Below are 15,252 nucleotides of genomic sequence, written 5' to 3'. Positions count from 1 at the left end.
GCTATTGTGTCCCGCTCATCCCCATGAAGTAACCTCCGGGATTCCTTGACTTCTGGGATCCAGTGACGTCAGGTCAACTTTCAGTTAACCTGACGCAACCGTGACTGGCTCCAGTCTTCCTGTGTGACTGGAATGTGGATGGTGTTTCACCGCTCGTCGCAGCCCAGAGTCACAGTGTAGCATGTTGCATGTGCTCTCTTCACCACATAGTGCCGCAAGCAGGAGCAATGCTGGGCTGTGATGAGCGGTGAAATTACGCCCACAGCCCAGTCACTGAGGAAGACTGGGGCTGACTGCAGTGATGTTGGGTCAACTGGAATTTGACGTGACATCACTAGGTCCCAGAGGTCACAGAGCCCATTGGGTCACTTCAATAGCACCGCTCAAAGGCAGAATTAGCTTATCAAGCTATTTAGAAAAAGACTTCCCTATCAGTTTTACAGAGTTGTGGTCACTATTCCTGAGTAGTGAACCACCTCTTTAGTTTCAACAATTTTTATAGGACAATCAAGAAGTTTCGAATAGCAAACAAGAGAAGCGGTACCATAAATTGTCATGACACAAAGTGAATGCAAACGAAAAAATAGCCCCTCGCAGGGGAACTTAACGTGAACCACCTCTTTAACAGGGCTGTGTTCACTCTTTATATCCAATATATGTTCCCTCTGGGTAGAAATTACACATGAAGGGACTTGTGATTGACCGGATCACTCCAATATTTGCTGGGCGGACTGGAAGTCACTTCTCAATGTAAATCTCTGAAACTCAGAACAAGGCTCTCAGAGACATAGAGAGATAGTAACCATTAGCAGTGACTTCCGGTCAGTCAGAGCTGTAGTCACAAAAAGAACTGGAGCATGCCGGAAAGAGTAGAAGACGGGCACCGGTAAGCATTTTACTACATACAGGGAACATACATTACTGATAACTACTCCAGTGGTGAAATAAAAAACAAGCCCACAGGGGTGCTTTATTTTTCACACAGGTTTTGGCCCCTAAATTCTTGTTCTGCTGGTAATTTAATGAAACCCTTGGAGCCCATTAGATTGGAGGGGTTGCCTTACCACAAATTGATGTCATATTGCTATGATATACGAGTAATGTACTATCAGTAGGGATACTGGCTGCTATGACGTCCGAAATTTGCACTGCACTTATAATGCTATTTCCACTTCTCTGATTAATTTTAGGTCTGGTTGCAAAATTTGATATCCAATTACCCTTAATTTTGCAAAATCTATACCAATGAATCCTATGATTTAACCTTTAAAACATAACATTTACTTAGAAAAGAGAATGTAGAGGAATAAGAGTGGGCAAATGTGAGTGCATTGGTGTAAAAATAGTTGTATGCGAAGGCTGCGGAAGAGGCACAGGGAAGTGACAAAGAACAGTATTTGTTATGATGGGTACTTGTGGTGAAGAAGCAAATGCATCCCTCGTGCATAAACTTGGCTCCATTGTCATTTGGTAATATGGAGTCCTTGAAATACTTTGATTTTGTGGACACAAAAAGTGCTGCTGAGGACCAATAAGTTTGACGTTGTCAAGAGAAGCAGTTGGGAAGGGACCAATGAGATGCTGGGGTAAGGCAGCTAGAGAGGAGGAACACAATGGTGGCTCTAATGGAACTGGGTGTACCGTGGCACAAGTCTGAATTGCTCCGGCTGGAAATATTAATTTAAACCTAGTGGGAAATGGATAAGGCTGAAGTGTTGGGCCATACCTGGCACACTGATGATGCTTAAGTTTCTTAGAGTATGTTTCTTGAAGAAGAGTTTGTTGGTAAGGAATGGTGACATGTGACAACAGCTGCTGCATAATACATTTTTTGGTAGTCACATCTGCGTCATCCATTGGCAATCCTTGATTTTCTTTATTCTCTGGCTTGTCATCACCAGCATTATTTCTTATGCCATTACAACCTTGTTTGGGCCAAGGCGCTGACTGTTCTTGGAACTGTGGTTGATCACCGGTGAAAGTCAGGAAGTCTCCATTTTGTTTACTATCTTTCTCTGCCGGCTTGACACTTTTTTCAGCTTCCGTACTGAAGTCTTTATAGGAAGAGCAAAGAGAAGGCTTATTATTATGTTTAAAAGAAAGCAAATTCTTACATAACTGGTCCAACTTATTTTCCACTACCTTTTTAATTGTTACTATTTTCTTGAGAAACTCCTTCGCTCGAAGAGATTCTTTCGCTAATTTGTAGTAGGTTTCATTAAGAAATGTGCCGGATTTCTGAAAAGTGGATTTATGTTTGATTAGTTTGTAGTATCTGTTACTACTAGAGGTACCTGTCCTCCTGATAATCCCTTCTGCACTTCTTATATGTATAGGTTTATACAAAATGGAAAAGTTTTCCTCCGGGAAGTAGACTCGTTGGGAAGATGAGTCAGATCTGCAAAGCCTGGGTCTCTTAAAGGAAAACTGTATTTCATCTATAATAGTTCTATGGGTTCTTTTGAAAGTATAACTATGGTTTATAAAGGTTTCATGGTTTTCATGATTAGAACATATTTTATTAGAACTCCAGCTACAAAATGTGTTAGAATAAGCTATATTTTGAGAGCAATGATCTAGTCGTAAGACTTTTGATTGGTAGTTGAAAGACCTTGTGTTCTTGCTAAGTTCATTTTCTATTTGATTGGTGATACCTTTTTTCTGATCTACATTCCAAACCTCACATTCTTGTTTGATCTTTAGCGTTGGTCTTTTTAACAATTCTCTTTCTGTGAGATTACTCTCAGCATGTGGCAGTTGATGAGAAAATGTTAAATTTTTTAATGAGCAAATCGAATCTTTTGATCCAACATGTTGTTTTAAAATTTTAAAGCAATTCTGAGTATCTTCATTTACATGATATTTTTGCCGATATCTCATTCTGGATTCGTTGACTTTACATTTTCGTTTTCTTCCTTTTCGACGTGTATGATAGTATTTTCTTTTGCTCTTCCTCTTTCCAAAGTCAAAATCTTTATCCAGAAGATACTTTGAGATATTGTGCTTTTGATCTTCCTTAATTCGACAAATTAAGCTATAACATTTCAGTTTACCTGAAGACTTTGAAATATGGTGACATGTCTTTATGGTACCATTGTTGTTTTCCGAGATTACTGTTTCACAATTCAGCATGGTATTTGGGTCATTGGCAGAGAAGGTACTGTCCTGGCAAACTGTTTGATCTTTTTGATTTATTGTTTTAGATGAACGAAAGTCAAAATGTAGGGGGTTACAGCTGTAGGAGAGCGCCGGTTGTGTGCAGGTATACTGTATCATTTCAGAAGGCCATTGAAGAACTTTTGACCCATCTCTGCTTTGCACTGGATGAAAGGCAGCATTTAACCTCTTATCTGGTTTCTCATATTTTTGTACTATATTTTCATCTTTGTTGACCGATACATTTGATACAACAACATCCGTGGCACATTTGTTAGTATTATTGCTTGTTTTAATTTCTCCATTTTCTATCACAGATTGATCATCAAAAACATTACTGTCTGTTGTTTCTGGGCAAGGCATTTCCAGTTTTAGAAATCCGATGGACTGTTCATCATGATCAGTTTTGTGGTCACCTACATTGTGTTTTGAGCAAATTAGAGTATCTGAGTTCACATGTTGTGCTTGGACCTCAAATTCTAAAGGCACTTTTATATGACAAACATCCGAGGTTAAAAAACTTGTCAACTCCTTTTCAGGCAATTGTTTTTGATCTAGATCTTTGACAGCATCTAGTCTTCTAGATGACGAATTTTCAGAACTTGACATAGATTCTCCAGCCTCATCATTTAGACGTGACACCGTGTCTAATGGCAAAGATGATTGAAGACTGAATGATCTTGGTACAAACCTGCTTCTTTTCTTCAACCCAGATGAAATGTCTTCATTAAATTCATAGAAAACTGCAGCTGAAGCTTCAAGCTTAACAGGAGTTTTTTTTGGAAATGAAAAGGAGAAGCTTATTTTATGGTCACCATCTTTTTGAGCCTTTGTACCCTTTTCCGAACTTGGTAAAAGAATAGAAGCCATATTTGTGCTGTTATGAATATTTGTGATAGATGCAAGCTGTGGCTTTTCTCTTTCTGCAGAGCGGACAATAGAACTTTGAAGACTTCCATGGATGTGATCGTGAACAGTCACTGTTGTTGATTTGAACATTGGACCACTTCCTGGAGCACTTGGAACAAAAGAGAGAAAAAGTAATAAGTAAATCATCACTTAATACATTTTATATATCTAATTAGGAAGAGCTTTAGTGCATTTACTGTATATAACAAATATATATTATATCTAGCTAAAGGTTTAACACATATAAAGAATTTACATGTACAGTACTTAGTCAAATTGTAATCAGCAATGTACTAGTAGCTACAGTTGGTGCAAATCAATTTCCACGTCCCAGTCCATTGGCCACAAGCGAGAAAACCAACTCATACCTGATGGCATCTGCAGATTTTTTTTAATTTGCTGGCCTGATGTTATGTCTTCATTGCATCATGACACACATGTAATGTTATGCCAGGCCAGCTAAACAAAAGGTGACCAGGGGTGTTGTGAGTGTTTCACTTCTGCATGTTTCCTCTGGGGCATCTGAAAATAGGAGTTCTCACCCTTTTATTGATCGTAGGTCCTCTGTGGAGTCTAAAGAGTGTTGAAGTGGATTTACTTTCATTTCGTGCCAAAGGGGGTAAGGACCTTTTGCGTTCTGGCTGAGATTACTCTTAATCACAGCTACACTATCTTATCAACACTCCCTTCCCCTATATTTATCCACTCCTGGCTTCACTCCATGCCAGTTATAGATCTTTTATACTGACCACTTTGAATAAGGGTGTCTCTGGAGGAGCTGATGTGTTTATTTCAATTGCAACTCTGACGTTTCCTACTGGAGGAACTCAGGAGTGCTACTTGTTGTGTCTTTCCTCACCCGTTTATTTTATATTTATTGTTGTAGCAAGACTAGTGTCTCGCTTGCCTACACACTAGTCAGGGTGAGTTCAGGAAAAGCGAGAGAATAGGCATGTGATAGCGCATGGGGGAAGAACCCATCTTGGAATGTTAGGGAGTGCAGGGATCAGACTCAGGTGAGTGTTAGGAGGTGACCTTGCTTCCTTTTCCCTATCACCAGGGCCTTCCTTTGCTCCTTCCCTGGACTTCTTGGTCATCTCACACCCAGCATGAGAAGTGGTTATTGTCAGGTAATGGGCAGTTCTCCTGCATCCGTCCAGCAGCCACTGACCATTGTTGTGCCCAATAGATAGTGATGGGCAAATTGATTCACACCAACTACTAGTAGTCACAAATGTAAGGATAGAGCTGAAGACAAAAAGGGTTTTCTTGACTTGGTCATTTAAGGAGTACTATCAATAACTTTCGACAGACGCCAAAACAAATGATATGTCCAGTTGCGAGTTAGAGGAAAATATAACCTTTTACCACATTATATAGATCTTTATATTGTCATATCGCTATAGAACATTTGTAAACTCACTGCATTATCACCTAACATGAAAGTCTGGGATTCTGGGACTCCACGTCACTGTACACCAGAGTTTGGTGCTTTAGCATGAGCTAGAACTTTTAAACAATTTGCCACCAAAGATTAGAGGTCTAAATTCCTGCAGAACACTAGAGAGACTAGAGTTCCAAAAAACTGTACTATAAAGACTAGGGCTGTAAATCCATGAATATCAATGATTTGCAATCTAAGCCAGCAGACACCAAAACTATGGATCCACTCTACTAGTCATGAAAGGCTATGACTTTAAGGCTATGTGTGCACTAGAAAAGTGATTTTTCTCAAGAAAATTTCTTGAGAAACGTCTGGGAGTTGAAGATTACTGCACCTGCGTTGAAAAAACGCACCAAATCCGCGGGAAAAATGTGTGCGTTGTTGCCGCGGATTTGCCGCGGTTTTACCGCGGTTTTGCCGCGGTTTTTCCGCAGGTTGGTCCCTGTGGTTTTTTTATGCTGTAACTACTGCAATAAATAATATAGATAATAGATAGATAATCAATAGACAGATAATGGATAGAGGGAAAGATGGATAGATTAATAGATAGATAGATAATAGATGAAAAAAAAACCTGCATTCCATAATTAAAATTATAAAAAAAGTTTTTCATGTTTATATTTCTTCACTGATTTTTTTTATAACTAGACCTAAAACATGACATGAAAATGTTTTGTTTTGCAGTTCATGGTTGTGACCACAAGAGGGGGTGCTTCATCTACAAATTACATAGTACACTAAATCTAGTGGTTAAAAAAAGAATGCTATTTTAATTTGCATACAGTATTATTTGCAGCTATAATTATTATCCTTTCTTTTTATGACCGTAAAAAGTAAAATACTAATTCTTTGACTTTTGGGTGTCATGAGCCAAGTTAAAGATACCTATACTGTAGAACAGATCTTAAAGCAAAAACTCAAACCCAGCATTTCCCTTCAATATCCTGGCTCTTCAATAAGGAACTATATTGTATGTGAGCTCCTAGCTGAAGTATTACTTGGAGATTGCAAATTATGTGTGCACTATACCAGCTTATTCACATGCTGCGTTTTTTTGGTGCTGAAAAAAATACAGCAAAGTGGATGAGTTTTCTGAAATATTTTTATTACTTATTTTTTATTAGCTTATTTTTTACTTGCAGATTTAAACCAGCAAACCATTTTTTTTTTCAATTTTTCAGCATATCAATTCTTTCCGAAATTTTGCAGTGTTTTTTCACCCATTTATGTAAATGGAAAAAATGCAATTAAAAAAAAACACATAAAAAAGTGTGCAAATATAACTAAAAAAGTGCATATTTTATGCAGCAATTTTTCCACCCAAAACTGTTTTTTTGCACCAGAAAAATCTGATGCAAATAGTAAAGGTGTGCACATAGCCTAAAGGCCCATTTACACACAACGATATCGCTAACGAGATATCGTCGGGGTCACGGTGTTGGTGACGCACATCCGGCCTCGTTAGCGATGTTGTTGTGTGTGACACCTTTTTGCGATCGGTAACGATCGCCAAAAGGTGTCAAATCGTTCATCGTGTACACGTCTTTCATTTTTGAAAAATCGTTCCTCGTTTGGAACGTAGGTTGTTTGTCATTCCTGCGGCAGCACACATCGCTATGTGTGACACCGCAGGAGCGAGGAACAACATCGCACCTGCGGCCGCCGGCAATGAGGAAGGAAGGAGGTGGACGGGATGTTCCAGCCGCTCATCTCCGCCCCTCCGCTTCTATTGGGCGGCCGCTTAGTGACGTCGCTGTGACGCTGAACGAACCGCCCCCTTAAAGGAGAGATTGTTCGGCGGCCACAGCGACGTCGCTGAACAGGTAATTGTGTGTGACGCTGCCGTAGCGATATTGTTCGCTACGGCAGTGATCACCCCGTGACATGCCACCGACGTGGGCGGGTGCTATCGCTCGCTCGTGTAAAGCACGCTTAAGGTGGTGTTATAATATGACAATGTTATTGCATTTTAGCACTATATGGTAGTATAATAAAAGGCAAAAAAATCTGAGAAAAACTAAGTTCACATGTTGTGTCTTCGGTGCAGATTTTCTGCATTGTGTGGAAAAAATATGCAGTGTAATTCAGTGCCAGCTAAGTACATAAGATGTCAATGAATTTCATCTACACATTGTGGGCATTTTTTTTAAGCATAAATTGCCCTGGCGTACGGACTTTTATTTCTGCAGCATTTTTAGCTCTTTTTCTGCATTCAGTGTTGATTTCCCCCACTTGCAATGTAAATCTGCACCAAATCTGCTGCAGCATATTTTGCGGCAGATTTGCTGCATATAAGGTCCCCTTCACACGTCAGTGATTCTGGTACGTATGTTGCTGTTTTTATACATACCAGAATCATGGACATATTTAGACCCATTAAAATCAACGAGTCTGCACACACTTCAGTGATTTCTCACTGACCGTGTTTCCATGCGGCGTACACGCGTGTCCATGTGTTGCACATGGAGACAAGTCAATTTTTCTCCGGCACCACTGATATCACACGGACCACACAGTGGTGTGATCCGTGTGACACATACCAGAGAAAACATGTGTCTTTGAAATAAAAAGTTTTTTATACTCATCTGTCTCCAAGGATGCTGTCTCCGGCCACTGCTGTTTCCTGCTTCCAGGGCAGCTAATTATGCTTGTAAATATTCACTGCACTACGACCCAGAAGTTGCAGCAGTGGTGAGACAGCAGCAGCAGGAAACAGCAGCGCAGGAGATGTCAGCACCATGGACAGCAACAGCGGGGACAGGTGAGTATAGAAGTGCCTAATCTCCGTGTGCTATCACTGATAGCACACGGAGAACACACGTGTGCCAAAATCATGGGACGAGGGACATATGCATCTTTAAAACCTAAGTGAAAAACTATTTTTGTCACTGACATGTGAAAGAGGCCAAAGAACCTGAACAGCTGGAGATGATCCTGTATCAAATATCCTACATGTGATTGAGTCTATGGCATACCTAAGGGATTCATGCACACATAGAGCTGCTGCATGCTTTTTCATTGACACCAAAAAATTATATATTTGCCATGCTTGCTAATAATAAACAATTATCCTTTTTCATGTATTGGGTCAATCACATACAGTATGTTTAATATTAGCAAAATCATCTTCCAATTCAGGGGTTTATCTAGAATTCTGTAGCTCGTCCTTTCATCCTTGGTTACTCACCAACTTGATTCTCTCTTATGTTCAGCCAGCTGGTGGAGCCTTTGAAGATACTTTTTTTGTTTTCTTTCATTTCTTCTTAATTTTGATGCTACATTTCGAGAAAATTCCCTCTGTTTCAATTCTTTAAGCCTCTGTTGAGAAAGTAACAACCCATGACAATAAATAAGTTGCAGAATACATTGTTGTTCTGTCCACTAATATATACAGTATATTTTCTATAGCTCTATCAGGTTATTATTAAAGATGGGTTCTTAGTTAAAGGGAATCTATCAGCAGGTTTTTGCTACGTAATCTGAAGACTGCATGGGTTAACACAGAGAATTCAGGGATGCCTGTCTTGTCACGGTCCGATCCATTGTTTATTTGCTATGTTTAATTAAGCAGCAAGCCTTCTCATTGCTCGGACTATGTCAAGCTCAGCTCTGCTACATGGCTAAATCTAAAAATTCTGATTGTGTGAGAACAGCTGCATCCAGTTATCTAAGTGATAAATCTTTGGACTCAGGGTCTCTTTGCATACATTATGTTGCTCTCAGATGAAGTACTAAAACCTGCTGACAAATTCCCTTTAAAGGGATAGACTTAAGTTAATGGGTGATCCAAAGAGCTTGTTTACACCACCATATTTCCAGTTACAAGTGCCATCTGTAAAAAAAAATGGACAGCACTCAGACCAATGTTATTCAATGAGGTAGTGCAGATGACCATTTTTTTTCACTGATAGAATCTGAAAAAAAATTGTAGCATGCACAGTTTTCCTTCGGAAATCAGATTAGACTCACCCATTTAAGTTTATAGGTGTATGTAAAAATTTGGACAGCAAAATATATTTGATTTTTATGTGTACATTGAAATTCTATAACATATGAAACTGTAAATGCTCCTGTAAATGATTAATAGCTGCTGTAAAAAAACAGATTGCACAGGGATCACAAGTGAGAAAAAAAATCATACTATTTTTCTGGATCTAAGTGTATCTCACGCGAGTCTTGCGTTGCATCACCTGGCACAAACTCACACTCCTCTCACAGGAAGCGGGTCGGTGCACACTCTCCTCACAGGAGCAGGTTCGTTGCATAGATATGCATGCAACCGACTCGCTCCTGTGAGGAGAGTGTGAGTCCGTGCCGGGTGATGCAACGCGAGACTCGCACGAGATACACGCGAGGCACTCGCAAGTGTGACACCTATCTATGGGGAAAACCTTTTTCCTTGCAGAGACTGACAAACCAGTCTGGCTGCCAGTGAGGAGTCTTTTAGCTGCAGTGTTCCTCTAGGAAATATTCAAATTGTCTCTTCAGAGAGGAAGGAGACAAACTATTGGAAGTAGCAATTCTAAAAGTCAAAAGTGACTGTCCAATAAGCCTTGTCATATGACTTAGGATTTATGTCAGATCAGAACCTCAATTTGCAGACACTGTGTTTTGGGATGATTGTCCCTCGTCAGTGCAAAGTATGAGATCTGATCTGGCTGTATGAGAAGCTATTAGGTTCTAAGGGGAAAACTTTTCTCCTTGTGGAGACTGACAAACCAATTTGTCTGCCAGTGAGGAGTCTTATAGCTGCAATGGTCCTCTGGGATGAGCCAGATCAGATCTCATACTTTGCACTGATGTGGGGCAATCACTCCGAAACACTGTCTGCAAATTGAGGTTCTGATCTGGCATAAATCCTAAGTCATATGTCAAGGCTCGCTAAAGGGTCACTCTTGACTTTTAGGATTGCTTCTTCCAATAGGTGGCACTAGAGTGCATCTCCTTCCTCTCTGAAGAGACAATTTGCATTTTCTGGATGAAATGCTGAACATTTCGTTACACTCTAAGAGGTACCCGTAATCCTCTTTGTCTTAACCCTAGACATTGCATGATCTCAGTTGCATTCTTCCAGCTTTCAAAACTGTACATTATATCCAATATGTAGTCTGGCGCTTTATATTAGAAGAGACTTATGTCTTCCCCGAGTGAATCTGGATCTTTTGTGAGGCATCACATTTTATTTGCCTTTCACTTTTTTGGTAAAGCAGAAGTTTCATGGTGGTTTTACCAATGGAGGAAAAAACACATAGGTTCATCTCACCTCCAAGGTTCAGGTCCTGGTTCCAAATCCACAGTTTGGACGCCTTGGCATGGCAGGGATTACATAGAACAAAGAGATTCCCAGCGCTGGAAGAACTGGGCCAAATAGACATACAGTATATCATAAAACTTCAAATTTATTCACTTCATTAAAATTGCCGGGTGGTCAGACATAAGGATATCAAAACATAAGGGAGGGGACAGAAACCAATGCGTTTCAGCCAAGACCTTAATCCTGAAAAAATTTGAAGTTTTAAGATATACGTCTATTTGGCCCAATTCTTCAGCGCTGGAATCTTTTTGTTCTAGGTTGTACCAGTGGAACACTAATAAATCTTTTATGTGCCATACTGGAGAGCAACTAAGTAAGAGATCGTCCAGGAGTTCATTTTTCTCTTATGGGTTCTAGCTGTGATAGAACTTGCACCAATTATAGTATACTAGAAGGTGGCCCGATTCTACGCATCGGGTATTCTAGAATTTATGTATTGTGTAGTTAATGTATGATTTTTGTTATATATATAGATGTTGTTGTGTGTAGTTGCCAAGTGTTTGTGTAGGGCGCTGTAAATGTTCTGGGTGTTGTCTGAGTGGGGGGGTGTGTGAGAGCAGTGTTGTTAGTGTGTTGCGTTGTGTGTGTTGCGTTGTTTGTGGAGTGCTGTGTGTCTGTAGCGTTGTGTGTGTGTGGTGCTGTGTGTGTTGCGCGGTTTGTGTGGCTGTGGGGTGTGTGTGTGTGTTTTGGGGGAGGTATGTTTTGTGCAATGTGTGTGTTGTGCGTTATGTGCGTATATTTGTGTGTGCCGCGGTGTTTGTGTGTTAGGTGTTGTGTGTGTGCGGCGTTGTCTGTGTGTGTGGGTGTCTGTGTAGGGCGGTGTTTGTGGCTCCCAGTGTGTGTGTGGTGTGTTGTGCGGTGCGTGTGGGGCGGTGTGTGTGTGTTTTGGGGGGAGGTGTGCACCCCCCATCGTGCTCCATCCCCCATGCTGCGTACCCCCCATCGTGCTCCATCCCCCATGCTGCACACCCCCCATCGTGCTCCATCCCCCATGTTGCGCACCCCCCATCGTGCTCCATCCCCCATGCTGCGCACCCCCCATCGTGCTCCATCCCCCATGCTGCGCACCCCCCATCGTGTTTCATCCCCCCATTCTGGGCACCCCCCATCGTGCTCCATCCCCCACGCTGCACCCCCCATCATGCTCCATCCCCCACGCTACACCCCCCCATCGTGCTCCATCCCCCATGCTGCACTCCCCATCGTGCTCCATCCCCCATGCTACGCACCCCCCATCGTGCTCCATCCCCCATGCTACGCACCCCCCATCTTGCTCCATCCCCCATGCTGCGCACCCCTTATCGTGCTCTATCTCCCATGCTGCACCCCCCATCGTGCTCCATCCCCCATGCTGTGCACCCCCCATTGTGTTTCATCCCCCAATTCTGGACACTCCCCATCGTGGTCCACCTCCCATGCTGCACCCCCCATCGTGGTCCATCCCCCATGCTGCACTCCCCATCGTGCTCCATCCCCCATGCTGCGAACCCCTCAGAGGGGAGTATAATAGGAGGAGTATAATAGGAGGAGTATAATGGGAGGAGTATAATGGGAGGAGTAGTCCTGGGGGAAGAGGAGTATAATGGGAGGAGTAGTCCTGGGGGGTGGTGTACAGGTGCCCAATGTGTGCGGGGGGCATGGCCGAGCGGGCATAATGTGAGGGGGCGTGGCCGAATGTGCATCGTGTGCGGGGGGTGTGGCCTAGTGGGCATTGCGTGTGGGGGCATGGCCTAGCGGGCATCGTGTGCAGGGGGCATGGCCTAGCGGGCATTGCGTGCGGGGGGGCGGGGTCAGGCCGAGCCCAGCAGCCAATCCGACGGTTGTCACTGTAAGGACACAATTTTGGAGCAAGACAGACAGACAGACAGACAGACAGAATAAGGCAATTATATATATAGATAAGGCTGTTCACATATCCTGGTGAGTGATGTAACATATATTCTTTAATGCTCTTTACTTCCTTCAGTCTAATACACTTGCTGGAGGCAAAGGAGACCAATTATGACCTTTTATTTTTAGTAATTATACTGCCATCGGTGGTGGTACTTCCACTGCTGCTAATGGTTCCCACATCCTTAGCCATCGAATTAATTTTTTCTTTTAGAGTTTGAGAAATACAAACTTTGTGAGGTAGAAAGTTGCACTTAAATAACTGGACTTTTGGAGAATTTTCTTTTGAATTCTTAAAAAGCATTTATATCGCCTTTACAAAAGGGCTTGTGTCGCGGGCGGAGGAGGGGACGCTGCGCTCTCCCACTGCTCGGGTCCGGCTGCTGCTGCCGCTGCTCTGTGGTGGCTCGAGCGGTGGGCCGGATCCCGGGGACTCGAGCCGCCCTCCTTGCCCGTGAGTGAAAAGGGGATTTTGATTGTGGGGGTTTTGGTTATTGTCCGTGACGCCACCCACGGTTGTGGTGATATTGGTGACACCACCGCTGCTCTAGAAGGGGATCCCGGGAGCGATGACAGGGAGCAGCTTGGTTGTTATTTCTCCCCTCCGTGGGTAGGGGGTTGGTTGTCCCGGGGCCCGGTGATGGGGTAGGGATGGATAGCAGGCGGGTTACAGGGCCTGGTGAGGTGCATGGTCGCAGGGGCAGCGCTGTGCCGCACGGCACGGTGGTACTCACTCAGCCAATGATGAGGACACAGTTCTCGGTAAAACACACGGCTGGATGGACGGGTCCCACAGACGGCTGCGGTGTTGTTTCTCCCGGCAGGTTGATGGTGGCTGCCTTTCCCTGCACCTATGTACGGTAGATGGTTTCAATGGGTTCCCACCGGTAACCCACTCCCCAGCTTGGATATGAGCCGGAGGAGCCCCTTTTGCCCGCAGGCTCTGGCCCTGAGAAACGGTTGCCTTGGCGGTGGCGGTGTCTCCCTCACTTTGGTTGGACTGTTGCCTTCTGTCGGGACTTGGCTGTTAGTGAAGGGAACCTCCTGGGTTTCCTAACGAATTTGGCAAATTCACGGCGACTCCTAGCCTTGCCGGGGTCCGTAAGCCCCTGCCAGATGGTGCTGGCTTCTCTTTGTGTACCGGTCCGGTACCGCCGGGCCACCGCCCGTCCACGGTCCTTACGGTAGAGTCCAATCAGCCACTCCTGCAGACGGTCACCACTGTCTGCCAACCTTGCTGTCTCGCCCGGGCCACACACCCGGACGCTGTCAGTTAGTTGCTCCACTACCACTTCACTTCCTTCCACTTTCACCTCCAAAACTAATCTGTCTGTTTTTCCAGCCTCCAGGACTGTGAACTCCTCGGTGGGCGGGACCAACCGCCTGGCCCACCCCCTGGTGTGAACATCAGCCCCTGGAGGAAGGCAACAAGGGTTTTGTGTTTGACCTCGGTGTGCCTGCTGGGAGTGTGGGGTGTGTTGATGTTGTTCTCTGTGGCCCCTGGCTTGTCCAGGGCGCCACATTCCCCCTTAGTTAAATGCAGACCGTCCGCGGGCTGCCCGTCCATCACCGGTTTAATTTTCACAACTGAAAAATAGAAAAGGTAAAACGGTAACACATTACATTTATAATAACATCTTCCCACATCGGGAGGTACTCTTATTTAAACGTTGCGTAACGGTTACGGCTTCCGCTCTCTCCCACCCAAGCAACCTGGCCCTGATGCTGCCCCTAAGCAACAGGCAGCACCCCTTCACCCCAGTCCAGCACAAGTTGCCCGAGCGGGTTCTGTCCTTTTCAGGGGACCCACATCCATGGGGAACCCCTGAAACCCCCAGAGGATTGCCACCGGTTCCGGTGGTGGCTGGGCCCCAGCCTGCTCCACTGCGGGCCCTTCCTCCAATCTGCCTCTCCGGAGGCGGTAACGGTGAAAGCCACAACAACATTATTTATTTACAGACCACAAGTTCGTGGTTGCCCTGCTAGTTCTCGGGCCTGTTCGTAGTAGTTTCTACGCATAACTTGCAAACAGTCCCCACGGGTCATGGTTGTTTAGCATGTTTTACCTGTGAAAACCATGTGCCTAATGCTCATTACAAAACCAGAGCTATTTTTAATAAAACAGGGAATTTTACAAACACTAGTGTTATGTATGCACTCATCCTTAGGATGCGCTCACATGAGCCATATCACTTGCACTGGACAGGAGCGTGTTTGCTGCATAGAAATACATGCAGCCGACCCGCTCCTGTGAGGAGGTAAGCTGACCGTGCCAGGTGATGCGATGCGACACTCATGCGAGTTATACTGCTCTTGAGAGCGCACCCTTAAGATGTTTTTTTGGCAGTTACTTTCTGTAAAAGCAGTCAATCATGGTGGACAGTCGTGAATCTTACTAGAGATAATCACATCTTTAGAAATTGAAATTCACCAAATTTGATGATTTTTCCCCCAAATTTTCAATTTGCAGCAAAATAATTTATGGCAAATATACTTTTTTCAAAACCTCCAATTGCCCTGAAAAAACATATATAATATT

At 43.6% G+C, this 15,252-nt stretch overlaps 1 protein-coding gene across 1 annotated transcript in view; it reads right to left on the bottom strand.

Moving 5' to 3' along the window:
• Positions 1 to 464: 464 nt before the first annotated feature.
• The window catches only part of ZNF804A (zinc finger protein 804A), a 268,212-nt gene continuing 253,424 nt past the window's right edge, over positions 465 to 15,252 (bottom strand). Inside the window, exons 3-4 of the mRNA XM_075318898.1 lie at positions 8,697 to 8,827; positions 465 to 4,174 (exon numbers count right to left, since the gene is read on the bottom strand). Coding sequence (XP_075175013.1) covers positions 1,285 to 4,174; positions 8,697 to 8,827 — 3,021 coding nt within the window. The 3' untranslated portion in view covers positions 465 to 1,284. The remainder of the gene's footprint in view (positions 4,175 to 8,696; positions 8,828 to 15,252) is intronic.

Source organism: Anomaloglossus baeobatrachus, chromosome 7 (genome assembly GCF_048569485.1).
Source record: "Anomaloglossus baeobatrachus isolate aAnoBae1 chromosome 7, aAnoBae1.hap1, whole genome shotgun sequence".
Lineage (NCBI taxonomy): Eukaryota > Metazoa > Chordata > Amphibia > Anura > Aromobatidae > Anomaloglossus > Anomaloglossus baeobatrachus.
Note: the sequence above shows the minus strand (reverse complement) of the source record. Positions and strands in the feature narration are given on the sequence as shown.